The sequence below is a fragment of the Orbicella franksi genome, chromosome 11 (genome assembly GCF_964199315.1).
Source record: "Orbicella franksi chromosome 11, jaOrbFran1.1, whole genome shotgun sequence".
Taxonomy (NCBI): Eukaryota; Metazoa; Cnidaria; class Anthozoa; order Scleractinia; family Merulinidae; genus Orbicella; species Orbicella franksi.
This window is the reverse complement of record NC_138155.1, coordinates 10,252,137-10,280,102: the sequence shown is the minus strand read 5'-3', so window position 1 is coordinate 10,280,102 and position 27,966 is coordinate 10,252,137. Positions and strand designations below refer to the sequence as shown.

At 37.9% G+C, this 27,966-nt stretch overlaps 2 protein-coding genes and 1 pseudogene across 2 annotated transcripts; 2 read left to right on the top strand and 1 right to left on the bottom strand.

Moving 5' to 3' along the window:
• Positions 1-2: 2 nt before the first annotated feature.
• Positions 3-14,136, bottom strand: LOC145502321 (cytosolic Fe-S cluster assembly factor nubp1-A-like). The gene is made up of 11 exons (XM_081481579.1): positions 14,051-14,136; positions 12,109-12,172; positions 10,895-10,978; positions 10,311-10,372; positions 4,020-4,123; positions 3,537-3,599; positions 2,668-2,696; positions 2,421-2,480; positions 1,623-1,828; positions 752-841; positions 3-183 (listed from the first exon to the last, which is right to left on the bottom strand). Exons 1-11 carry the CDS (start codon positions 14,099-14,101, stop codon positions 52-54), a joined length of 945 nt encoding a protein of 314 aa, XP_081337705.1. The 5' UTR covers positions 14,102-14,136; the 3' UTR covers positions 3-51.
• Positions 14,137-14,316: 180 nt separating this feature from the next.
• LOC145502322 (mitochondrial inner membrane protease subunit 2-like) lies at positions 14,317-24,223 on the top strand. The gene is made up of 5 exons (XM_081481580.1): positions 14,317-14,460; positions 15,868-15,974; positions 20,310-20,375; positions 22,092-22,194; positions 23,897-24,223. The coding sequence occupies exons 1-5, from the start codon at positions 14,323-14,325 to the stop codon at positions 24,152-24,154; spliced, it is 672 nt and encodes a 223-aa protein (XP_081337706.1). The 5' UTR covers positions 14,317-14,322; the 3' UTR covers positions 24,155-24,223.
• Positions 24,224-24,314: 91 nt separating this feature from the next.
• Positions 24,315-27,534, top strand: LOC145502320 (cytochrome P450 3A11-like; annotated as a pseudogene).
• The last annotated feature ends 432 nt before the right edge of the window (positions 27,535-27,966 follow it).

Genomic DNA, 27,966 nt, shown 5'->3' with positions numbered 1-27,966 from the left:
TAATCGTTTTCTGCAGGACCTGGAACTGACCATCCACCGGAAATTGTCTAGTCACGTTGACGTCACTTCCTGTTTCAATACTTCCGTTAACTCGGACGCAAAAACTTTCAGTGCTTTTCCCGCGGGTGATTCTGGGCACGTTTGGAAAATGTTTGATCCTTGTTCGCAGCAAACGCAGAGGTTCTATGTAAAGAGAGAAGGCGAGATCGTCAGAAAACACAAAGAGGAATATTAAAATAGCTGCTAACTATGGGCTAAAAGACGAAGAACATGGTTAACACTGACGTTAGCCCAGCCCTCTTTCCCAGCTCATGCCAAGAGTTTGGTTGACGGACGCCAAGGCTGCAACTCTTCTAACCCGGGGAAAACCTGCTTAACGGCGGGGAAGAAAAGGTAACAAATTAATGGGATACGGGGTATTTGGGGGAAAAATTAATGGGAAATGGGATAGTAGTAACGGGATGTGGTATACTCAGAATCCGCCCTTCCCCCCACCCCTTAGAGGCCTCAAGAATCCCACCGGGTTAGGAACCCATGATCTCCCGGACACCAATCGGGGCGCTTTAACCTCAGAGCTAGAGAGAGGCTCATGGTATGCTAGGCTATTTACTAGGTTTATATGCGACAAGCGTCCTGCATACTGCACAGACTTTTTTGCTTCCCTGGTCCATGTGTTGAGCTAAGGAATCAGACAAAATGTAATGTAAATAGGCTAACCTGGCAGAGATACGGACAGTTTTTTACATCTTACCTGGTCAAGTGGAATCTTGCCAAGGAAACGAAGACCATATTCCCCTGCGAGCTTGTCAGCACCGCCAGATGAAAACAGGTCGGAGCATTCCTGGACAGGAATAAACATTTCATCTTACGGTGGTTTTATTTTCAACTAGAGTAACTACCATTTCCCGCTGCAGAACTTAAACGTCCCGAAACTTGAATTATGAAATCTTAAACTTTTGATTTTTAGTTTGGTACAGGGAAAAGTCAACGTAGCCAGAGATAATTTTGACAAAGCATTAATTTGGTGGGGAAATATGCTAGTTACTATCAAAATTCGGGAAGGTCTGATTAAATGTGCGTCCTGTTTTACTTTTATTTGAATGTGTATTTTTTATTTTTGTTTTGTTTTGTGATTGACTCCCCAGTAATTATCAGTTGATGAAAGCTGGCTGATGTTTTGTTTTGTTTTGGCCTCGTGCTAAGTTGTTCTGGAAGTATTTGGAGACTATTTACTCTAGACCGATTATGATTCTAAGTGTAAGTTTAAACTCGTTAACAGCTAAATCGTGTCTCAAATGAGACTCTGTAAACCTCCACTGGGTACGGCTAAATCTATTATAACACCTTTGGAAGAGCGGCAATTCACCAAGACCGCCTTAGACGTAGTGTAAGAATTGTGGCTCTCACAATTAAACCGTAAATTTACATCGCAAAATTTCGCTCCAATACGGGTCCCCTTTCACCCCTGTTAATTAGCTTCCTGTCGAATTATTTCAAATTACTGCCCCAGAAATTTAAGGCCCAATGATGCAGCGCGCGCCGCGATCTCTTTCAAAACAAAATTCGTTGCATTAAGGATGAAGTGGGCCTTTAATAGGTGTCTCAAAGAGTAGATTATGTACCTGACAGTAAGGGCAAACGAAGCCACTCATATTCTCGACGATGCCCAGGACTTTGACATCCATCTTACGGCAGAAGTTGAGTTCTTTACGGATCGTAGCCAAAGCTACGTCTTGGGGCGTGGTGACAAGAATTGCACCGTTTGGATTGACGTTCTTCAGCGCTTTGACAACCGTGAGATGTTCGTCTGATGTCCCAGGCGGCGTGTCTGAAGAGAGAAACAAATTGTAGATCTACATATAGCGTAACGTGTGAGAAATGGCCTTATGCCGAATGTAGGCTTGCGCCATGCACACTTAGCCGGAGAAATTCCAAAACGCAACAATTACTTGTGTTTGAGAAAAACTTTGTCAAGAAAATCGCATGACTGTTATCATGATCCGTTTTTGAAAAGCTCAATTTTCAAAATGTTTTCCGTCCACACTACAAAGCAAAGCCGGCGTTTTAAAATTCCTCCGAATTGAAGAGCGTTTTCTCTTTTTTAGACGGTAGGCCTAACCATTACGGTAGAAAAAAAGCTGCGTTTTCAAATTTCTCCGGCTTAATCTAGACTGGGCCTTAAACTCTGGATCTAGCGACCTTGGTTCAAGCAATGGCCGGAACATTGCACAAAATATTTATTCTAACTCTCACTGCTCCGTTCATTCAGGAGTCAATTAGTTCTGACGAACTATTTGGTACCTGATAAAATGTTTGCAGGGCTGCATTGGGGGGGGGGGGGGGGGGAGGGAGGGGGCATACCCCTAAATGGACAAGCAAAGCTTAAGGTTAAAAGGTTAAGACTACTATGTATTACTTACCAAAGATAAGAAAATCGAGTCTTCCCCAGAAGGTATCTTTCAGAAATTGCTTGATTAAACCTACAAAAACAATTTTTTGAATTACTGATCAGTAGAGAACTGACAATATAAGTTATTTGTTTGTGGTTTGCTTTCGGAGAAGCTTGAAAATGAGGGAAGGAATAAGGTTCTCACATTCTTAAAAGTGGACTAGCATTCTGCAAGGACTATTACATGTACACACTCGGCACATGTACGGGATTGTTACCTGTTTTTCGTGGACCACGCCATATTATCCTGCAAACAAAACAAAAAAAAAAACAAAGTGTTGCTTCAGTTACTATAACTTGAGCCTGAATTTGAAAAGTCAAAATCTAGTAGCCGTACTGTTATGTTACAAAAACCTTAATATCAGTATTGGTCCAGGTTCATAGTGCAATGAAATTATAAAAGAGTAATATTATGGAATAAACATGCATAAGGTCCCGATGTTAAATTGAAAACTTCTGGCACGCATTTTGAAATTCTGTTCTGGTGTCTTGGTAAAAATCGCTCAAAATTAATTACTATTTGTTCTCCGTTCAACAATTCCCTTAGGGGCCATCAATTATGCTAAAGTACAAGGAATATTTGACCAAAGAAAAATGTTCCATTTTAAAAAGGCTGACTTTATGTTTAGAATGGGACTGCATGACGATGTCTTGCCACGACAAAGTTGAAAATATCTCTTAAATCATTGGGGGGCTTTGTACCAACAATTCTGGTTCTATCATCTGAATACTGCAGTCAGAAATTAAAAATATGTTGACGGTCCCTTAATGACTTCAGCTTGGTGCACCAAACTCAGAGCGAGAAAACAGCCCGGGAATATCAAAATCTGAGTGTGAAGAGCATGAGTAAAAAGAGTGCTCACAGGCTCATGCTTAGAGCTGGGACTACAATCAAGTGCAAAGAACTTTGAGAAAGTCTACAATGTTGATTGTTTTATGGCTTATTAGTGAAAGGAGAGTTTGGAAAAAGCAACGGCTCATAGTTTTTATTCACGACTTGAACTTATTAATGAGGTAATTTTATAAAGTGGGTGTTTATACTATTACACAATTATCATCAGGAACAGTACATTTCCACCAAACTTACGCACTATCTGTTTTCTGCAGAAGGGAGCCCACTGACATGACCTTCACATCAAAATGAGGAGATCTGAGACAGAATAATACGATCATCTGATTGGTTGGAAACCTACAGTACATACGATACTACTTGATGGTACCATCCAACAAACAGGATTTTTTTTTTCTTTTTTTTTCCTTTTTTTTTATTTGTGGAAACAGAAACCAGTCACCAACATTGCTGTTTTTCAAGACCAAACAACAGGATAATCACACTACAGATTAGCGTGTGAACAGGCTCTCTAGCCAAGGATGGGATAGAGATAAAGCAGGAAGAATGAGAAGAGAAGAGAGGAGGCGGGGAATGTATGTTATGCCCCACCCCATCACATCAACCCCTCCTTGGCCACTTCACTCACAGCCAGTCCTTCTCAGCCATTCAAGCTGCAGTCAGATCCTCACAGCCAGAGCCTGTTCACAGCCTAACTACAGACAAACTATAGCTTCTTACTTGAGGGGAGTCCAGCCATAAGGAGAATTAATGACTTGTTTCCCTGCTACTGCCATTAACTTGGGTACACTGGGACCACAGATGTCCAGATCAACAAGTCCCACCTACAGAACAGGTAAACAAAAATTAGAACTCTAGTGTATGTGGAAGGTGCCGTGGCCTGATTGTTAGCATGCTGGACTTCGAATTAAATGGTCCAGGCCGAGATCTGGCATGGATGGCAGGGTCATTGCATGAGCCACTTTAATCTTGCAGTGCCCCTCTCCACCTGAGAGTATAGAGGGGTAAGGTAATGTCTCCATACCAGCAAAGTGGCTCATCAGGCCAGTGCTTATCTCCAGTCTCTGTAGCATGAAGCAACTAGGAGTATTTCTACTTCCCCCTGAATGGTATGCTAGCCCATTGCAGGGTTACTCCCGGCATTAAATTTGCTGGTGCCCATTTACACACCAGGGTCGGATTGTTCGAAAGCCAGTGAATGCTAACCCAGGATTAAAAGTTAACTGATGTATCAATTTTTCTTGTATTAAAAAATACTGGTTTTTTGTGCCATCTTTTTGTGCATTTATTGTTCACATATATGTATTTTTTGCTTTTCTACTTTTTTGATCTCTACTGTAATTGATATGTCGTGTCAATTGTTTGTACGTGTCTGTGACCAACACGAAAGCTTATGCTACTTTGGTCACTGAGCACATTTTATTTTGGCCATGTATTGTTATATTTCTTTTCCCTTTTTAATTGATGTAATTTCTGCAATACTGTTAGTGTTATAATTTTTGTAAATGGTGCAACAATTATAAATAAGAAAATGCATTTTTGCACTATGAAAAATTAAGATTAAAATCGTCTACATTTGGTTATTTTGCACAATGACAAATGTGAAAATGTTCCATTTTGTGTAATACTCAATAAAAGTATAATTCAGCCTTTATTAAGAATGTCCAGTCAGGAAGTTTTCGTTTCCGTAATTTGAATTTATGTCTAAATGAAAAAAGCCGTTTTTTCACTTATCCAAAGGTTATCAATTTCCCATCCTATTCTGTTGGTTTAAAAATGTCCATTTATGCAAAAGGCTAAGTTATAATGAAGGCTCTATTAAGTATCTTAAGTCCATTTTCGTGATTTTTATTTAAGCCAAAAAAGTAAGCAGTATCTGAAAGAAATTTCCTGCTCAGTTTAGTGCATTTCTTACTAAAACATAAAGTTATAAGTACAAAAATGGTCAGACTATGTTCCTGGTGCTGCCTGTAAGGAAATACTGAAAAGAAATGCCCCGATCACTACATCCTGCATTATCTAGATGTACTGGTCATTCAAAACATTTATATTTTTACCGTTTTTGTGTTATTTATGAGTGGCATTATTTAACCCATGTAGCAAAATGAGTTGACATCACAAATCTGTGCAAATTAAGTAGAGCACACACCCTTGTATTACTGAGGGTACTTAAATTGCATCTAAGGGCCCTTGATATAACCTAAAATCTTAATAGCTCCACAATTGACTCATAACTGTGACACTTGCAAGCAGCTCTTCAAATGACTCCTAAATTTAAGAACTACAGCCATGAGCTCAACAAATGAAACATGAATTTATGAACTACAACCAGCTCTACAAATGACTCATATATTTATGAACTTAAACTAGCTTTGCAAATGACTCATAAATTTATGAACTACAGCCAGCTCTACAAATGACTCATAAATTTATGAACTACAACCAGCTTCATAAATTTATGAACCACAACCAGCTCTACAAATGACTCATAAATTTATGAACCACAACCAGCTCTACAAACGACTCATAAATTTATGAACTACAACCAGCTCTACAAATGACTCATAAATTTATGAACCACAACCAGCTCTACAAATGACTCATAAATTTATGAACTGCAACCAGCTCTACAAATGACTCATAAATTTATGAACCACAACCAACTCTACAAATGACTCATAAATTTATGAACCACAACCAGCTGTACAAATGACTCATAAATTTATGAACTACAACCAACTCTACAAATAACTCATAAACTTATGAACCACAACCAGCTCTACAAATGCTCATAAATTTATGAACTGCAACCAGCTCTACAAATGACTCATAAATTTATGAACCACAACCAGCTCTACAAATGACTCATAAATTTATGAACCACAACCAGCTCTACAAATGACTCATAAATTTATGAACTACAACCAGCTCTACAAATGACTCATAAATTTATGAACCACAACCAACTCTACAAATGACTCATAAATTTATGAACCACAACCAGCTCTACAAATGACTCATAAATTTATGAACTACAACCAGCTCTACAAATGACTCATAAATTTATGAACCACAACCAACTTTACAAATGACTCCTAAATTTATGAAGATCTAAGAACCACAACCAGCTCTACAAATGACTCATAAATTTATCAACTGCAAGCAGCCATACAAATTACATTGAAAGACACTACTAAACAACAAACTGGATAAAATCTTTATAAATACCAACAGTAATCACAGATTAAAAAAGTGCGGCCGTTGAGATGTGACTTATTTTGTTGGAGAGGTACAAAGCGTTTACACCGGTTTCGCTACTTGTCAGGTTCGCTACGTTCGAGTTCGCTACATGTTCGCTACACACACTACCTAGCAAGAGTTTGTTAACATTAACATACTAATATTTTTATCGTGTTCTAATGGCCAACGTCTTGTTTATTATTTACGATCTAATTTATCGTTACGGTATTTCGTATTGTTGCAATTGGAGCATTAATCCGGAGTACCTGCGAAAACTGCACACGTGGATCGTTTTCAATAAAGGTTTAAGTTATGTCTTTTGCGGTGTTTCATTCAATGGTTTATTCCCGAATAGAAACGACAATATTTGTTTACGATTTTACGCAAGCAATTTCAGGTACACATGACAGACATTTCAGCAATCGAAGATGTTTTTAGTGGTAAACGGGAGGGTTCGGCCTCTAGCCGAGAGTTTAACCTAAACAATAATTTATGGACTTATTGAAACGAGGTACGCGTATTTTCTGACACAAGCCGAGCAAAACTCAAATGTGACCTTTTTTACGGCTGCCCGTTCGGAAATAATCGTCGTTCGAACAGCTTGAGCAACCATTCGAATAAAATCGTCATGGGTTCAAACAGTTCCATCGGTAAGCGCGATCTGTCCATTTCAAAACAACATGCATTCTGAGCCGTTTGAAAGGTTGCCGTTATCCGTTTGTAAAAAAGAATCACTCGTTTGCAAAGTAATCTACCGAATGTTGAAAATTGAAAAGGCCGACTTCATGCAAGAGTGTTTCCGAAAACAACTTTATGCAAATTTCTTGATTGAAATTTAATCCGCTGGAAATAAACATACGAGCGCTTAACGTTTGTTCGGAAAACCCGGAAATTCTGGTACGAATTTCATTCAGTTGGACATTTTCCACGAAAAAGCTAATACCAGTACCTTCCGAGATACCAATAAAGTTTGAAATAAAGTGTTATAAAACCTTTTTGGCGTCGTTGTTTGCTCGCTTTGCCCCTTCAAAGCACATATTAAATGTTTCACCTCTTGCTGTCGCACTACACTTTATGAACGACATCACTAAACAGCCGTGTAATGTATAATGTAGCCGTGGAATAGGGTTATGGTCTTTGTACATTGCTGAATTTATCGGGGGAATAATTTTTCGTGAAGGAAATGATTCTCGTGGCATCTCACAGACTCTCTCCGCATACGAGTTTTCATTTAAGAATTTAAGTAGAAAACATGTACCGTGTTTCTATCGAGTAATTAATGGAAATACGAGTGGAAGTTTGAGAGAACGAGAAATGCTGTGGGAACACGAGCTGCAGGCGAGTGTTTCCACAGCTTTTCGAGTTCTCCCAAACTTTCACGAGTGCTTCTATAACTCGATAGAAACACGTAGAACTTGTTTTCTATTTCTTTTAGCGAACACCGCGGCGAAAAAATGGAAAAGAACTTGCTGACTTCGATTATCAAAATGTCAATTCTCTGTGCTCGCGCCATCACTATGTCAACAGCTCGTGCTAGTTCTGTGTTTCTATCGAGTTATGGAAACACGATTTTTAACCAATCAGCGCAAACCTATGACTACTGGCTTTAAAAACAATGACACTGAGACGAACACCTTAGATGTTGAAAAAATCAAAAATCGTCGTAAACAGAACTTCGAAGACGAGGCAACCAACATGATGCAACAGGACAAAGAGGATACGCAACGAAGCAACTTCAATAGTAACTATCTATGCGCAAAAATTATATCCAGATTCTTTTATTTGCTGTTATTGTGTTCAATAAGCTTACTTGTTCTTACTTGTACGATTTGATATTGCGGTACGAAGCCCGAGTAGACGCTCTTAGAGCGTCTAATTATTTTATTACATTGCGTTTTTCTTCTGTTTTTCACGGCGAAAAAGATGTTTTTCAAAAATTTATGTGCTGTTTGCAGTCCAAGAAGGATTTCATAAGTTTTAGAGCTGTTTGGTGATCAACTTATAATTCAGAAATTTATGTGCTGTTTGCTGACCAACTTTTAATTCATAAATTTATTTGCTGTTTGCTGTCCAACTTGTACTTCACAAATTTATGAGCTGTTGCAGGTAACTGACCAACTTGTAATTCATAAATTTATGAGCTGTTTGCCGCCCAAGAAGAATTTCATAAATTTATGAGCTGTTTGTCGACCAACTTGTACTTCATAAATTTATGTGCTGTTTGCTGTCCAAGAAGAATTTCATAAATTTATAAGCTGATTGTCGACCAACTTGTACTTCATAAATTTATGAGCTGTTTGCTGTCCAAGAAGAATTTCATAAATTTATGAGCTGTTTGTCGACCAACTTGTACTTCATAAATTTATGTGCTGTTTGTTGTCCAAGAAGAATTTCATAAATTTATGAGCTGATTGTCAACCAACTTGTACTTCATAAATTTATGAGCTGTTTGCTGTCCAAGAAGAATTTCATAAATTTATGAGCTGTTTGTTGACCAACTTGTACTTCATAAATTTATTTACTGTTTGCTTTCCAAGAAGAACTTCATAAATTTATGAGCTGTTTGTTGACCAACTTCTACTTCATAAATTTATGAGCTGTTTGCTTTCCAAGAAGAACTTCATAAATTTATGAGCTGTTTGCTGTCCAAGAACTTCATAAATTTATAAGCTGTTTGTCGACCAACTTGTACTTCATAAATTTATGTGCTGTTTGCTGTCCAAGAAGAATTTCATAAATTTATAAGCTGTTTGCTGTCCAAGAAGAATTTCATAAATTTATGAGCTGTTTGCTGTCCAAGAAGAATATCATAAATTTATGAGCTGTTTGCTGTTCAAAGAGAATTTCATAAATTTATGAGCTGTTTGTCAACCAACTTGTACTTCATAAATTTATGTGCTGTTTGCTGTCCGAGAAGAATTTCACAAATTTATGAGCTGTTTGCTGTCCAAGAAGAATATCATACATGTAAATTTATGAGCTGTTTGTTGACCAACTTGTACTTCATAAATTTATGAGCTGTTTGCTGTTCAAAGAGAATTTCCTAAATTTATGTGCTGTTTGCTGTTCGGGAAGAATTTCATAAATTTATGGATTGTTTGTGAAAAAGTTTTATAATTCACAAATTTAAGTCCTGTTTGTAGACTATGTTGTATTTTTTAAATTTATGTCCTGTTTGTCAACCAAGGTGTATGTTATAGCTTAATAAGAGGACTCGTTTTATAGAAATTGTAGCAAGAAAATTAAATTTCAGAGATATAGCACCTAAAAATACCATTTCATAAGTTTTCCACTCTTTGATTTAGTCATGTTTCTCTTTCTGAGCTAGTTATGTCCAATAACAGATGTTTTCTCCAAATCTTTTTCCATTACGTATAACAGGTTCCATATAATATTGATAATCAAACATTTGTAGAATATCTAAAGTATTATATAATACCTGTACTCAATAAATGGTAATTTCATGTGCCTACTTGATGCTTATCTGTCTTTATATAGTATGGGACATGAAAACTGTACACTTGTCAGTTTTTTTAAAAAAGTAACAAGTGTCTTCTTTAAACTGTTTGGTCAAAATGGGCTGTTTTGGTGTGCAGGAGCATTGAAAAATAAAGATTTTGGACAAAAAGTTGACAGTGCAAAAATGCAGTTTGGCATTTATACTTGTTTGCATAAGAATAAAAAAAATCTGAAATCTGAATTTTAGTTCAGTATACTTAGTTTCAAAAGTATTAAGAAGACATTCAAGGCATCATTCTTCAAAAATTGTACCTTTTTACCCATGTTAGCAAGTGCCATGCTAAGGGTTGCAGCTAAACTTGATTTTCCCACACCTGGAGAAATACCAACAATACCATAATAAATTTACTCTGATAACAAGTTTTAATGGCAATAATGAACACATTTTCCGTAAGAAAACTTTGTCCCTTTATACAGTTTGGAATGCACCTGTATAGCAAAAAAATTATAGTTCAATGTTAAAGTTGTATCAAAGAATTTTTCTAAGTCAAGGTGAGTAATCCTGGAATTAGTCAGGCTGCTCATTTTGAGATTAATTACATGTAAATAGATAAAGCGATTTTCAATTGAGTGTCGTAAAACCAGAACCAAACCAATTTCTGACCAGTTAGACTATTCAGCCAATCTCAAACTGCAGTAAAACCAAAACCAAAACCAAAGTATGTAATTGTCTATTAGTAATTACTTTTGGCACTCAATTGAAAACCACTCTATAAATCTTAAAACAATTAATAAATTATTACGCATAGCTACTGTAACGGTAATGATCAAGATGTACATTTACAATATAAAAAGTTACTAATAATTATATCAAATGATTTCAATTACAATCTCACCTCCTTTTCCTGACAATATGAGTATCTTATGTTTAACAGCATTCATTCGCAAATCAATCATCTCTTGGTCTGGGTCCACCCCACCTGTTAATAATATTCCCAGAAATACAAACACATACATGTATATATTGAGTCAAAAACATTTTCAATACAGTAACTGTACTTTAAAACAAATTGGTCAGGACTAGGTTTTATTTTACCACTGTACAATTGCTTACAAGTACACTTGTCACTCTTATTGTCCCATATTTATCTCTGGACAAAATGAATCTGAAGCATTCAAAATAAAAGAAAATAATAACCTAAAATATTAGATCTGCATGTATTTTTTTGTTACTTTAAGTTTTTTTTTTTATTATTTCATGAGTTTGTCACTAATTGAAAATACAAGAACAAATAAATTCAAATAGTCAAACAACTAACTTCAAATACATTAGGCACATAAATTCAAAATACAGTCAAACCTCCTGTAAGCAACAACCCAAAATGTCAAGCCTAGGTGGTAGCTTACAGGAGGTGGTCGCTTAAGAGAGCTTAGACCACACTACGTCAAAATTTTGCCTCATTAGCATAAGGTAACTGCAGAGACTTACCCCATGTTTTAAATGTTTTATTCATGTAAAAAGGCAATTCAAGAAAAAATCAGGCACTTCGCATAGAGAAATTTCCGTCCCTTGTACTATCCAGGAATGTGATAATGATACAACACCTTATTATCCAATTTCCGCTCTATTATCTGTCAAGTGGTCACAAGAGGTTAAGATTAAAAAACAATAGAAAATGCCAAACTTTTAGCTCTAAAAGTGGTTGCGGTCGCTTACAAGAAGTGGTCGTTTACAAGAGGTTCCAAATATAGCGATTTGACTTGGAAACTTTTGGTATTTTGGAAAACTGGTCATTGAGGAGAGGTGGCCGCTTACAAGAGGTGGTCACAACTGGAGGCTCGACTGTAGTATGGGATGTGATGGGGGAAAGAAACAGAACTAGCATTCCAATTGCAATCTAACCCCCTACTACACTCAACATACACTAAATATATACACTAAAGATAAATGCACACAGATAAAAAATGTGATAAATATATAAGAACAAAAACTAATTAAAATCATTGCCATCTCTAATGATGTCTCTGGGCAAATACAGTTATAAAGACTTGTTTTCTGATGAGTAATTAAGTTTACATGTACATCATGAATGCGATCTATGAGCTGTACCTTGTTGGCTGCAAAGATACTGTCCTGGACATCCTTGACAAACACTTGCTTTTCCTGCAAGGGCCTAATGGCAAACAAGTTTACAGATCAAAAATAATACTGTAGAAATTGTACTAGGACAAGAAATAAATAGTTAGAAAAAGAAAATAAATATGATGGTAATGTTCATCATAGTCATCAGCTGTAAATTAACCAACAGTGAGGTCTTAAGCAGGGAAATTCGAACTGAGACCATAGTGAAGGAGCACTGGCCACATCAATACACCAAGGCCAAGGATTTGAGATTTTCCCATAAAGACCAAACATTCAAGGTTAATAAGTAGTTTTAATTATTGAATTTCAAAAATTATTATTGGTTTTTATTACATTACCTTTTGCTTTGTTTGTTCAGGCCCATAAAAAGCCATTTCCCAATAACCATAAGCCTCATTCTCAAAGCGAGTCTTGGTGCCCATCCTTTCATATGAAAATGAGACTTTGTTCACATGGAAATTAAATTCATTTTTACATGAATGACTGTGTACCAGGCCTCGCTTTGATAGAGATGCTTAGGTCAACTTGAAAATGGGCTATTGGCCTGTGGGTATTATGGGAGAATAATGCCCTAGAATTACATGTAACTACTCAGAGCATGAGTTAAATCAACTACAAACACAAGCTATATAATAACTGTACATAGGACATTCACATTATGATTGTCTGCATAACATTTGAAGTGATCAGATTAAAACACAGACTGTGGACTGCAGACTGCAGGCCAAGGGTAACAGACTGCAGACTTTTGAACTGAAACGTGCTAAAAATTTCCATCATTGAGAGGTAACCACAAACAGGCCAACTGGAGAGTTACTCAGGCTAACTGAAGTGATATTCAGTCTAACCAGAACCAGAGTGCAGACTTTTGCTGTGTCATTAGCCTGAATAAATCTGTTTATGGTTAGCACTTGACAATGGAAATTACATACTGCATACTTAAAAAGTTTGTAGACTATAGTCTGAGCTTTACCCGAGTCAGTCTGCATTTACCTATACCCCTGGTCTACAGTTTGCAGTCTGTAGTTCCCAGTCTGGTTGGTGTAAAACGTAGACTGCGGACTACAGACAGCTGCACACTACAGGCAGCGGCCTGTTAAAACGGTTATCTCTCAATGATAGAAATGGTAACATGATTCAGTTAAAAAGTCTAGAGTCTGCAGTCTGCATTTTATCCCTGGTCTGCAGTCTGCATTTTACCTGCAGTCTGCGTTTTACACTGACTGGTTTGCAGTCTTGTGTTTTACATTGCATTTTTGATTGATATTTGAAGCCTGAGTTAAATCAGCGTCATCACCAGCTTCCCCCTGGGGTTGATCCCCTGGGGTTGATCCCCTGGTTGAACAGGGTAATGATAGAAGGAAAGAGCTACATGTATGTCGATGATTATTTCCAGAGGTAGGGGAATACTATGCAACAAATTCCCCTAGTATAATATTATTCCCTTTCACAGGTTGATCACAATGTTACATGTATGTGCAATTGATTCACACGGACTGCATCATTAAACCATGTATAAAGTCAGAACTCTAGTCTTCTGAGGAGTTGCACTGAGTTGTGGGTTCAACCTGTACGTCTGCCTTAATTAAGCACCCCTTAATATACATGTAAACCACAAATTTTGGTCCCGAGACCAATATTAGCAGGTATTTGGCTTTCACTCTACATCTACACTTAGTTAAGTCGGTAAAAATTGTGAGATATCACACCAACTGTAACTATCTGAATAAAAATAATACAATGGGATATTACTGCAGTTCGTTCTGTACTCACGACCTCGGTCAAGATTCTACAATACAGACCTCCTCCTCGGTTAATAACAGTGCAGTATTATTTTTGCGGCATAATAAGCCTATATGCATTGTATTAGTTTTGCAGTATAATATCAATATACAGCTGCAAAACTTACCGTTTCTGATGGACACCCAACTGCGGTTGCTTTATCACCATCTGATTCCATAGCTTTAACAATTGCTAAAGTAGTTAAACATTCCAAACCTCAAACTACGGTGCAGCCTGCTGTTCTCCGCCATATTGGACGCGCATCTTAAAAAATACTGGGGCGGGTAGAGAGAGGACGCTGGGAACGAGCTTTTAAAATAACAACATGGCGGCGTAGATGGCAGCTGGAGTGATGACTAAAACGTTTTTGGGTTGCAGGCAAAGTTCATCGCTCGTGTTATGGTTTATCAGAGATTTCGGCCATATCTTAACGTTCTAGGAATGTTTACCCGGGGCTTTGTCATCGGTTTGCCGATCGTGGTAACATTCGTTGAGAACGTGGGTAGTGTCAAAGGAGTGTTGGGCATCTCTATGCAAGTAGGTTTAGTTTTGCACCTGTCGTAGATTAATTAGCTTACATTATTGTAGACATTAAGAAGTATTTTAACGTTAGTTAGCTCACCTCTTAGCTGCCTCCCAAATAAATAGACCTGAGGTTGTCAGAGCCGTTCATGTGTACCCATCAAATTCCCCGGGCATTTGAACTTTTTGCCATATTCGGCCCCGGGCAAAAAATGGTAGTCTAATCACCCTGGGTTCAGTGGTTTTTCTTTTTTCTTTCTTCTACGAAAGCACCCAAGAATAAAACTTCCAACACTGAAACATGGCAAATTTAGATGCGTAATAGGACAGAAAAAACATCTCCTTTGAACCCCTGATGTTTTGAACTTCCTTCGTCTCTTAATTGTAATCTAAGAGATTAAATATTAAGTTTCACAAATAAAACTACAATATATATTCGCTTTCACTCATGGCACAATGCTTTTGAAGGATCTTCTGTTTGAGTCACAGTGTTACAAAAGAACAGGGTTGTTCCATGGTTTTGAGGCAACTTGTTCAAACCCACCGCTCCCATGTGATGTCAAATTCTCCTCAACAAATTATATCTGTCACTGGTGTCAAAACCCTGTCACCCTCTCCCCTCCTCCCTCACCTTGGGCACTTCATTCACTTCAATTTCACAACTGCTAAAGTTTCATATATAACTGCGATGATCAATCATGTCTTTGTATCTTTCTCCGTAGTTCAAATGTATGATCTTTCTTATATTCACTTGTATTCTTCACTCTCTATCGGTATATTCAGGGGTTTCATTAAGGGCTGGACGCCGGGCAAATTCACCAGCTATGAGGACAACTTTTTTCCGCCCGGTTTAACCATCTAGAGGAACGTTTTCCTTATAAAGAAGTTCAGTTCAAAAAGTTTTGCTGGCCTGTGAAAACCAGTTACCCTCCTGCTGAAAATGTTAATGAAACCCCTGTATATTACGAACTCGCAATGTGACCAGCTCCCAGTTGACTTGATAGCTCAGGCTGTTACCAGCCTCATCAACCCAAGTTGAAATAAAGTTATCTATCTCTCTCTCTCTCTCTCTCTCTGTCTGTCTGTCTGTCTGTCTGTCTGTCTGTCTGTCTGTCTGTCTGTCTGTCTGTCTGTCTGTCTATCTATCTATCTATCTATCTATCTATCTACTGCAGCGGTATCGCAGAGGTCATGGGTTTGAATCCCGTTCAAGCCTGAATTTTTTCAGGCTTTAATTTCACAGCTGCTTAAGTTGTGTCTATAACTGGAATGATCAATCATATCGTCAGATAAAAAAATGTTTTGCAACACTTACCAGGTGTAACCCATGTCACTATATTATATAAAGTTGCAACATGTACATGTATGTGAAAATTTATAAACTTATTCTATTTTTTTGTTTTTCATTTTCATTTTGTTCAGCCAACCTTAAATCCCAATCCACGCCTGGGTAGTGATAAAGTTGTGGTCAACTGCTGGGCTGTGAGACAGTTTGAAGGAATCAATAGAGGTGACATTGTCACTCTGATGTATGTACATGATTTTCAAACTCTTTAGTTAAAGTGGGTGCCTGTCACTTTTTCAATTAACTGTTACAATGTAGATTTTTTCAACTCTACTGCTAGTCAAAACCAGCTTTAAGACTACACCTTTTCAGAGAGGTTGGACCACTTTTTAGATAGAGGAGGTGGGGCAGCTTTCTCATACTCAAGGTACTACTCAGTAGTGAACAAACTCTTCTGGTAAACACTTAAGGCTCAAACCGAAACAATGAATTGTGACCTCTTACGTGGAAATATACACTCACGGGTATCTGTTTGAATGGCTAAAAACCGTCCGCTTGACGTTTGTCATCTGTTTCTGATCCATTTGTCATCCATTCAAGATCAATAGGATGCTGTTGGAACAGCTGGGGTTATCAAATCAGAAAAATTTTCAGCCGTTCGAATGGCTGCTGCTATCTGTGTGAAAAAAATATTCATCCGTTTGAACGGCTGAGGTTATCCGTTTGATAAAAGCAGCTGTTTGAATGGGTCTTGCTATCCGTTTGAATAAAATAGTCTGTTTAATGGACATCCGTTAGTGTATGTTTTTGTGCGAGGGGTCACAATTAATATTGTGACCTCTCACGCCTTCTATTTCTTGCTTTTGCAAACTATAACTTGAAAAATGATTTTGATACCATTGAAAATATTACTATGGGTGGAGATTTTAATTGTCCATTAAGCCCCACAAGAAATGGGATAAGCTTGGTCAAGAATTTGATTTATATAAATATTAAGAAGACCAACTTTCAGAAGCATACCTCTTACCTTTGAGGGTTGCAAGTGAGCCTCGTGTAGGCTCTGTTTCAATACAGTGTTAAACTAATCATCCTCTATCCAAATGACCATCTTTTTAAAATAGGACACGTAACAAACCCTAACTGCACCTTTTGTCAAGAGAGTCAAGAAACTCTTTGTCGCATTCTATTTGAATGCTTTTTTTCCCAGTGTTTTTGGAATATGGTGTTGGCTTACATATAAAATAGGTTTGGTAGTTGCAGATGCCTCTTGTTATGTGACATTATGATAGGTATTCTGAAGGAGGGAATGGATTGAATTAACTATATTACAGTAATTGTGGGAAAAACATATCTGTGGACATGTAGGTGTAAAGGAAAAAACATTTTGGAAATCAAATGTGAAACAGAAAAATAGTAACATTGATAGCTTTTAAGGCCAATAAGATCAGCCACTTAAAAAAAGAAATGGAAAGTGTTAGAGGTAGTTAAATTAAATAATTATGAACAACTTAAGAAGCAGTAGGTATTTTTTCTTAAAGGTACAGATGAGTATACCCTCAAATTGACCATTTTTTGAAAAAAATGTTTTTCACTTTATCAGATAGATCTTATTGCAATCTTTCATTTAAAAAAATTGTATGAAAAGAGATTGATTCTCTGCGAAGTTACAAACTAAGGAAAATCGTGTCTTTGCATTAATTGTCTCCAATTGATAGCCGTCAACAGGTTGTCATGAGAAGTAAACTTGCATTAAGAGTTGCGTGACAGATTATTGCATATGAACAATTACTAAACATTTGCGTTTGGTATAGTTGACGAGCTGGTCTGGGTGTTCTCTGTTTGTAGCTTGTTGATTTAAGCTTAAATATGTCATTGAAGAAACACAAAAGTTCGAGTCCATTTGCAAGTACGAAGAAAGCAACACAGAGGGAAAATTTGGGGGAAAAGGTTTCAAAAACATTTGATCAGAATTGGGCTGATGTGTTCGCTGCTAGCGACAGACGTTCCTGCTTCGAGCAGGAGAAGTTGCTTGCACTGGACGAGGAAGACGCTCTAAATTTTTAGTAAGCATTACTTCCTTGGCACTTTTGCTGTTCCAAGCAGTATAAACAGTAACAGCTCAACTCAATCAGTATCTTGTGGGTTTCCTTCACGTTGTTTTTGAGTGGGCTCTTTCGTTGTTTACATGTATGTCTAGGGTACTTAAGGCGTTATAAAAATCGAAAGGAAGGAAAGGTGTCGTGGAATTCTTACGTGTATTTTTTGCGTATTTCAAAAGTTATCAATTTTAGTGAAGAGAATGCATGTTTTTCAAAACTCAAAGTTTAACTGCATGCCAAAAACAAACCAGTAATCAAAATTTCCTGATGTACCGTTTTGTAGAGAAAGGTGTCAAGAAGACATAGCGATGTTGATCACATCCTCCCGCTCAAATCTGAATGGAAACAAACTTGATTTAGTGAACCTCTGTACTTTGAGAAATAGGGCACTATATTAGGAAAACCTTACCTTTTTTGTTTTAATAAATATACAGGTCTTCGTAATCTTCAATTCTTAAGCTTTCAGAAAATGTATCAATTCTATCCAACTCCTCCCTCAGAAAGAAACTGTGTTTGGAGGGAATGTTGGAAAGCTATTGATTCTTATTTGAGGAAGACATTCAATTCCTCCCACGTGCACTTTACATGTTCTGCCCTTGCGGTTCACGCATCCCAATGTGCATATGACTCCAGGCAGTACTGTATATACTTTACTGGGGTTTAAATCTGACCGTAAAGCGGCACCGATAAATGATGGTCATTTGGGGTACACTGCTACCTTAATTTATACATGTTCGACTAAGTTATTGAATATAATACTATAAAAACATTGTCAGTAGTAATGTTATTATTTTTTTTTTTTGTTATCTTGTACATGTATGTTGAAAACAAAAACAAAAACGAACAAACAATATACCTTTGAATAGAGAAATAAAGTAAAATGCTGTTTTGCCTAAAATATGTCCTGTAAGCATAAAAACAAGGTAAAATGTTGTTTTGTTAAAAAGTGTTAAATAAATGTAGGAGTACAAGTAACAGCAGAAAAATTTTATTGATAAAATTTACAAAACTGTAGTGGGTGTTTGCTTGTAAATCAGTAAAGTTATGAAAAAAATGTGGGGCAGCTTATTTATAAATATTTTAAATAAGATATTAAATAAATAAGATATTAAATAAATTAAATAAATATTAAATAAATTAATTGAATAAATGAGATATTAAATAAATAAGATATTAAAAATTTTAATACTAAAAGTAGGAGATAATAGTATTGAAAATTGACTTTTTAATAACACTTCCCCATAAAAGCAATGAAGTAACAAATGGAGACTGACACTCTTCGACACCACTGACAGAGTATAATGTGCCCATCTAAATTAAAGCCCCCCGCTCCCCTCTCTGCCAAGTTAGAATGATTGTGACAGTTGCCTGGATGGGTAGAGTTAATTCAGGCATAATTATCATACCTGACATAGCTCTATCCAGCCAGGGAACTGATAAGTGCACTTATAATATACATAGATTATAATATATACTGGTATATAATTTATTTTATATACTGTATCCACTGTCCAATATAGGGCCCAGATTAATGTAAGTGAACTGAGCTCAGTTAAGTTGTCAGTTTAAACTGTTTAACTAGTTTAGACTGAAGTACATGAAACAATAAAAAAGATCAAATCTGATTAGCAATTTGATACTCTGGAGGTGAATATGTAGAGGTCAAAAAAAAAATAAAATTAAAGATATAATAGATGTACATTATGCACTTTATACTGAATGACACTGTTTCAGATATCAAATAATATAGTGGAACCCTGTTAATACAGTCACCAACAGGCCATGAAAATTTTGGCCTATTAATGGGTGGCTGTATTAACAATGTAGGAGATACGATGGCCTCATGGTTGGTGTTAGAGGTAACCCTGCGATGGACTGGCATCCCATCCAGGGAGGAGTAGAAATACTACTAGTCGCTTCAGGCTACAGAAACTGGGATTAAGCTCCTGTCTGACAGGTCACTTGGCTCATGTGCAGACTTAACCTTACTGTATTAACAACAGGGTGAAATCTCGCAACTGGTCTAAATTGAGTGAAGTCTTAACAGACATATCACAATTGCACTTCTAAACAATTAAATGTTCTTTAACAAGCATCTGGAATACAGATATATTTAATAAAAATGAAACTTTAATGAGTACATGAAATATTAACAATCGAAAGAGGAACATACATGTACTTGGTTTGAGCGGCTGTATAAACAGGGTAAAATTGTAAAGGATAATGTACATAACAGGCTGGGATTTCAGAATTTGGCCATTAGCCATATAAATGGGGTGCCTGCATTAAAGGGGTTTTCTTTGAAAGAAAATGTGTGGGCATTTCACAGCGACAAAAACATGGCCATAATAAGGAGGTGACTGTATCAACAAGGTGACCATAAGGCAGGGTTCTGCTGTACTCTCTATTGAGGTTTATTGTAAATAAAATTGTTAAAGTAATTGTTTCATATGTGTTTGTGTTTTTTTTATCTGATATAGTGATCCCACAGATCCTGGTGGTGTTCTTATAAAACGAGTCATAGCTCTTGAAGGCGACCATGTAAAGTAAGTTATAATTAAAATAGATAAATAATAGAATTGATAAATTACAACATTAAGAGAGGGAGTCACATTGTTTTTTGTGGGTGGAGGAAAACTGGAGAACCCAGAGAAAAACCCTCAGAGCAACTTGAGAACCAACAACAAACTCAACCCAAATCGAAGCCGGGCCGCATTGGTGGAAGGCAAGTGCTCTCACCATTGTGTCATCCCTGCTCCCCAATGTTCGCATAAAAATTATGCTGTTTGAGGATTCATACTGCATTTTTTAGTTGCCAGTGACCATACTGTGAGGTATTTTATTAAACAATCATTATTTTACTGAAGTGTTGGTGAATAATAGTGGATATTTTTTTACCAAGCTGCAATTTAGCAGCAAGGCAAATACCCACCACTTCCATTGACACTGACATGGATAATGTCTCGTAAGCTGAATTACTAGCAGACCAAAAACAAAACCTTTTATTTCTGACAATAAAATGAAAAATGGGCAGAAATTTCAAAATCTCTGCTCGGAGGTGAATAACTTACTTTGCTAATCACCCATGAGTTAACCAATCAGAATGCATGAAAAGCACTGTTCACTTGTATGGTACATAATTATGAAAAGGACTTAACTGATTAGTACAACCCTAAGAAGCGCACATGTAGACTCTGGTTTCCTACATGTATTTCCTTTTCCTGCCAACAGCGTGCCTGTTATTTAAGATGATTTCTCAGCATTGCAGGGTGCAACCCTACTGCGCACGATTTTCGCGTCATTAGCGCGGGCACATGAGCACGTGCGCTTACACAACGTGAGAGATTTCCCTCCTTAGCGAAATAAATGCTCGTTTTCTCTTAAACGAGCATGGTGACCTATATTTTTTATTGCATAATTTTGGTTTTCAAATTATCCTCTTTATTAAAAAAAAATTAGAAAAAAAATTGTTTGGAAGGAAAAAAAGATGTAGATGAAAGCTCTTGCTAAAAGAGTGCACAAAACTGATACGCGAGGATGCGAATTATGACCTCGAAAACAACGTTTCGAGGAACGTTTTGAGTCAGTGTCGTTTAGAATTGTGAGATTTTGCCATGAATTATGTATTACATTGTTCCATGCGCCCGATACTTCCTGCCTCCCAGGTCAAGATTTTTTCAAGTATTGCTTTAATAACCTTTGCTTCCAACTTCCGCAAAATGTGGCAATTTTTATTTCTGAGGAATCACCCTAGGACCCTCGAATGATTAATAGCAGTTCAGTAATCTGTTAACCAATGTAGTTCACATCCCTATTGGAAGGGGGTGCACAAAGTGGGGTTAACTTAGAACTCCCATGGGGTTGGAAAACTTGTATTCTCTTTGCAGGCCTTAAGCTCGTTGTCTTACAGATTTTGGTATCACTTACAAGGCGCACAATGTAACCCGAATGTGTTTTCACCCATATTCACCGTTCCCAAATTCGGCCAAGTGACCATGATATTGTAGCCATGTCAGGTCAGTGACTTGACTTCGCAGGATATCAGGACAGTAGGCACGGCCTCTGATTGGCTAATCGTAAATATGGGTACGAGCTAGCTCATAGGCAAAAAGGTCGTGGTCATGTACTTATCAGAACGTGAGCTTGGGCCGCCTGTGATCAAAAGATACAAGTAGTTGAAACCTCTTTAGTAAGGCAAATATGAGAACTGAAATACGTCCCGAGTGCAGTTAAATTAGTTGGATATTTGTTTTCCTTTATAGAAGTTTAAACTACAACAAGAAGATTGTGAAAATTCCACAGGGCCACTGCTGGGTAGAGGGAGACAATCATTCTCACAGCCATGACAGTAACTCGTTTGGGCCGGTGAGTTGCCGTTACAATATACAGTCAAGCCTATCAAGTAACTCCTTCACTTGCAGTTGATTCTCGGGCCATCACCAGAGAATGCCCACGTTTGTTGTCTTCCTTTCGATTTTCGTTATAGTGGAACCAGTCCTTTTTGCCCCTACAAAACGCCCATACATTTTCTTATAAAAGAAACCCCGTTGATGTGGCCACCCCGTTAACACGGCCAACAGCCGCATTCTGAAATCCCAAATTGTGTTTAAGAATAGAAAACATGCACCGTGTTTCTATCGAGTTATAGAAACACGAGTGGAAGTTTGGCAGAACGAGAAACGCTGTGGGAACACGAGCCGAAGGCGAGTGTTTCCACAGCTTTTTCGGGTTCTCCCAGACTTTCACGAGTGTTTCTATGACTCGATAGAAACACAGAGAACACTTTTAGAAAACACCGCGACGAAAAAAAAAAAGGAAAACAACTTGTTAACTTTGATTATCAAAATGTAAATTCTCTTTGCTCGCGCCATCATTACATCAACAGCTCGTGCTAGTTCAGTGTTTCTATCGAGTTATGGAAACACGATTTTTAACCAATCAGCGCGCGTATTTTCTTAGGACTGTTTTCTAAAGTCCTCTATAATTTTACCCCGTTAATACGGCCACTCAAACCAGTTATGTTCATCTTTCCATTGCTAATATCGGTATGTACTGATTGAAGTTTCAACTTTATTAAAAAAAAAAAATTATACTTGCATTTTGAATGTTTATTCGAAACCCCGCCTTACGGTCACCTCTTTATTACGGCCAGTCCTTTTTGTACCGGCGAAACGCCCATACATTTCCTTTTAAGAAAACCCCGTTAATGTGGCCACACCGTTAATACGGCCAACTGACACATTCTGAATTCCCAACTTGTATAATCCTCTATAATTTCACCCCGTTAATACGGTCACTCATAATACAATATTGTATTCATAATACAATATTGTCACATAATTCCACCTTATTTCATATCATTTTTATAATTCCTTGGTACGTTGATTTATTTCATTTTAATTTTAATGTAAGTTATTTAGTAGTATTAGTACTGAAAAGCCCCCTTGGGGAGTGCTAACAAAATTTGTACTCTGTACTCTGTACTCACTCAAACCAGTAACTGTTATGTTCATCTTTCCATTGCTAATATTGTATGTACTGACTGAAGTTTCAACTTTTTTAAAAAATTAGACCTGCATTTTGAATGTTTATTTAAGTTTATTAGAGACAGTTGTTTAAAGGTGCAATTGTGATGTCTGTCAAGACGTCTCTTAAAATAGACCAGTCATGAAATTTGACCCTACCACGTTGATGCGGCTACCCCGTTAATACGGTCAAATTTTCATTTTCCTTCATCTCCTACAAAACTTAATACTTCCAGGTCCTCTTCCTTGCCAACTCCTCCAGTTATGCAGAAGTCATTCTTATCCCACCAGCTTGAGTCAGTGAGTCTTTCCGTTCACTCACTGTCAGTCAGTCAGTCAGTCAGTTGTCAGTCAGTCAGTCAGTTGTCTGTCAGTCAGTCAGTTAGTCAGTCAGTCAAACAGTCAGTCAGTCAGTCTTTCTGCTATCTTATCGCTCTTTGCATCACGACTTCTCTGTTTTTCAATTTTTTCATTTTTTTTTTTCCTTTCTTCCCTTCGTTTTCTTTCTTTTTATTTATGTTTTGTTGTTGTTGTTGTTTCAGGTTGCCATTGGCTTGATCAAGGGGAAAGCAACTCACATTGTATGGCCACCCAAGAGATGGCAACGATTAGAAAATTTCACACCCGAGGGTCGACTTGCCTTTAGAGACAACATTCCTTTATCAGAGACTGAAAATGTGACGGACACTTTGAGCGACAGCGAAACTGAAACACAGACTGAAAACAGTAGCTCGTGCAGATCTTATATTGATCGTGATTCGACTTCTGTTCCAGAATTCATGTATGGACCGACGAGCTGACCTGAAACCTGGGGGAATTTTAGAATTGGAGTTTCATGTACAAAATTAAATACGCCACGTTTTCTTTTATTTGTGTATTGTCTTTCTGTCAAATCTCCAACGCAGAAGTTTTTTTTAAGACTACATATCCAAGAATCAGTTAACAGTTTGGGTAAAAAGCGACGGGGTTTTGCGCAAATCTTCTCTTGCACAGACCGAGACAGTTGGGAAGCGAAAGTTTCATATTGTTTTCATATTTCTTTTCTTGGTTATTTATAGTAGATTTTTCTCATAAATATTATTCTAATTTTTTGATGTTCCTGAATGTACTGGAATGTTGAATGTTCCTGGTTTTATCAACAGCCCTCTAGATATTTGTTAGTGCAACCGATAAAACGCTGATAAATATCTAGAGGGCTATCGGTAAAACCAGGAACATTCAACATTCCATTGTCAGCGCAACCGATAAAACACGGCCTTATGCGCCTACTGGCGCTTCGAGAACTGATGATGCTGATGACCCGATAAAACGCAAAGAGCTGGGTTCAACAATTTACAAACATTAACCTTTTGTAACCACAATCAATCGATCAACCAATCAGTTGCAGATAAAAATTCCCGCCAAACCGAAACGCAAGGTATAGGCGCACATGCTTTAACAAGTCGTGACGCTTAACTTGTCACGCAATTATTATTTATATAAGCACATGATCTTTCCCAACGAAGTAATCAACCCCAACGTTTCCCTTAACTCGTAAACATGGAGTCCGTGGCAGAGTACTTTCTCAGCTCCAACGTGTATACGTGGTTTGCTTCAGCCCTTGGAATACTACTCTTTATTTATTGGCAAGGTCTGCAGCGTTACAACTCGATCCTCGGAGACTGTCCGCTCCCCGGCCCAAAACCTTGGCCATGGGTCGGTAGCCTTCCCGATGTGTTCAAATATGGCGGCATGCACAAGATGTTCTTGAATTACTTCTACAAATATGGCCGAGTCCATAAGATGTGTTGGTCAAACCCCAGTCATTGTCGTCACAGACCCCGAAATAGTCAAGCAAACTCATGGTCAAGGAATTTTGGAAGTTCCCACATCGACCGCCGTTCATTAGACCCAACCCACCTCTCAGCTCGGGACTCTTTAATATCACGGGATGAGACATGGAAACGCATTCGAAATACTCTCACTCCGACATTCACTGCAACGAAGCCAAAGCAGATTGTGCCGACAATCGATGAAGCGCCCAAAAGTTGTCTGGGAAAATGAAAACGTCCTCAGAAACGGGTAAGCATGCCCTCTAAGAATTAGAGTTCTTTTCAGTTGTTTTCATTTTCATTTTAATTTGTTGGAATTTGTCAGCAAAACGCAGGTTCTTGTCGCGAATGAGTAATGTTTCTAAACCAAAGAAACTAAAGTTAGTGGGATTATAAAGCTTAAGTGATCTTTTCAATTGCCTCAAAATCACTGTGCTTGCATGATTTTCGACCGTCCAAACTGTCCTCATTGTTATAATTTACAAAAGTATGCTAATCTAGGTTGTGAAAACAATCTTCCACAAAGACTGATGACGGGAGATGGTGGGAGTGTCATGCTTAAAGCAATACAGAAGTTTCAAGGCTTCTGTCAGGATAATGTAACTTGTTTTTACACGCTTAACTTTCCTCAGTTTTGAACAAGGCTTTGTTTTGCTACAAAACGATCAAGACCATTCCGATGGATCCTTGCTCTCTTGGAGCTTCTTGGAATTAACATTGTTGTCTAGGCATTAATTAACAATTTAAATTTGCATTGGGCGTTTATATCATTACCTTCATCGGCCCCTGATTGTTTCTTTAGCCATTCAAGTTGAACCTTTCAGAACTGTAGCTTTTACGAAAAGTGAATTAAAGTCAAACAAGTTTTTACAATTGACAGAAAACAAAGCAACTGGTCTAAAAAGCATGAAAATTAAAAAAAAATTACCGGAACTTAGCAGAAACTGACAAACAATAATTGAATACTGGAGTTCGCGGGCCAAGCGTCCTGTCATTTTGAAACTTTTCGGTCACCGTTGACCAATAATGTGCAGGCTATTGGCTGATAAGCATTACTTCTCTCCAATATAGTTGGTTCCTTGCTTGAAGTTCTTCTAATCCTTCTTTCAACATCAACAAAAACTTATCACAGCAAAGTTCATTTCCACTTAATTTTTCTTCATTTTTTAATTTTTTTGTTATTAAGGTGAATCAGTGGATGCCATTCGTCTCTTTTGCCTTTTCGCGTTAGAAGTCATCATGAAGGCTGCGTTTGGGTTTGACACTGTCCTTCAAATGAATCCAGATGAAGCATTCCTAGAGAGAGCCAGGAACGCTTTCCAACTTCCGCTCTATATCCGTACGTTTTCGTTGCTGCCGTTCTAGATATATATATATATCTGAGTCGATATGTCAACCTAATGCCAGGTACAGACATCTTCATTGCCTTGGCAAGGAGCATGCTTCAGCAAAAGGCGTAACAGGGTTCTTCCCACAAAAGAGATTTGCTGCAGTTGATGTTGGAGGCCCACGAGGTCACTGTCAACGGAGTCAGCAAGTTAAACGATGATGAAATCACGCCCCAATCCATAACCTTCTTGTTAGCCGGGTTTGAGACCACAGGCACCACTTTGTCTAGCACGGCGTATTTCCTGGCTACTCATCCAGACGTTCAAGACAAGCTCATCGAGGAGATCGACAAAGCAGATGCAGCCCGCGGTGACGCCCCGCTGTACGACCACGTGCAAAGCATCGGGTACCTGGATCAAGTGGTGTGCGAGGTCCTACGTCTCTGTGCTCCAGCCTTTCTCCTTCTCCGCGGCTGTGAAGAGGAGGCTGTCTTCAAAGGCGTCCGCTTTCCCAGGGAGGGGGGGGGGGGTTGATGTCAACATCCCTACGTATGTGCTCCACCGAGACCCTGAAGTGTGGGACAGCCCCCTTGAGTTCAACCCGGAGAATTTCTCCCCTGAGGCAAAAGAGAAGCGAGATCCTTATTCTTTTCTCCCGTTTGGAACAGGCCCTCGCCAGTGCGTCGGTATGCGCTTCGCTCTGCTGGAGATTAACTTGGCCTGCTGAAAATCATGCAGCAATTCAAGTTTGAACGAGCTCAAGAGACCGTAGCTACACTGGAACATCGAGCCGTGTTACTGATGACGCCAAAAGAGAAAATATATGTGAAGGTCGGACCACGTTGAAGTGTCCAAGGAACTTTATATTTGTCCTTATTTTTGGTAACTTATATATTAACCAGATATCAAGATTTTCAATTAATGGTCCATACTAACTGTAGACTCGTTGTACATCAACTGATGTTTGCAACGAAAGTGCGAAATAGATATATACGTTTGTTAAGTTTGGAAAAAATTGCTTTTGTAACTTACCCAAGCATCGTCTCCACCCTTTTTTAAATAGTTTTTCCCTTCCTCTCCCCTTACGGAATTAATGATTCCAAATGTGACAATTTTCTTTGGAAACTACTGGCTTATATCATTTCTTTCCAGAATCTATTCATTACGAGAGACCGTGTCTGGTCACATTTCTAAACAACGACAAGACGCCCAGTGTAGTATTTTTGACGAACTTTGAGGTGTTTGGAAATGTGGTCAAACCAGGGTCAAACACCGTAATAAGTGTTTGATATATATTCTCAATCGAATTTAAATTTCTATCGTTAGCCTCAAAAAGTCGTAACCGTAAAAAAAATAAATAGATAAATAAGCCACGCCGAAAGTGAAAGTCTCCAGATCTCTCGTCAATAATTTTTTGTGTGTTGTCTTCCTATGGTATGGTAAGCTCCACTCCGGTACAATAGTCCAGTTTCG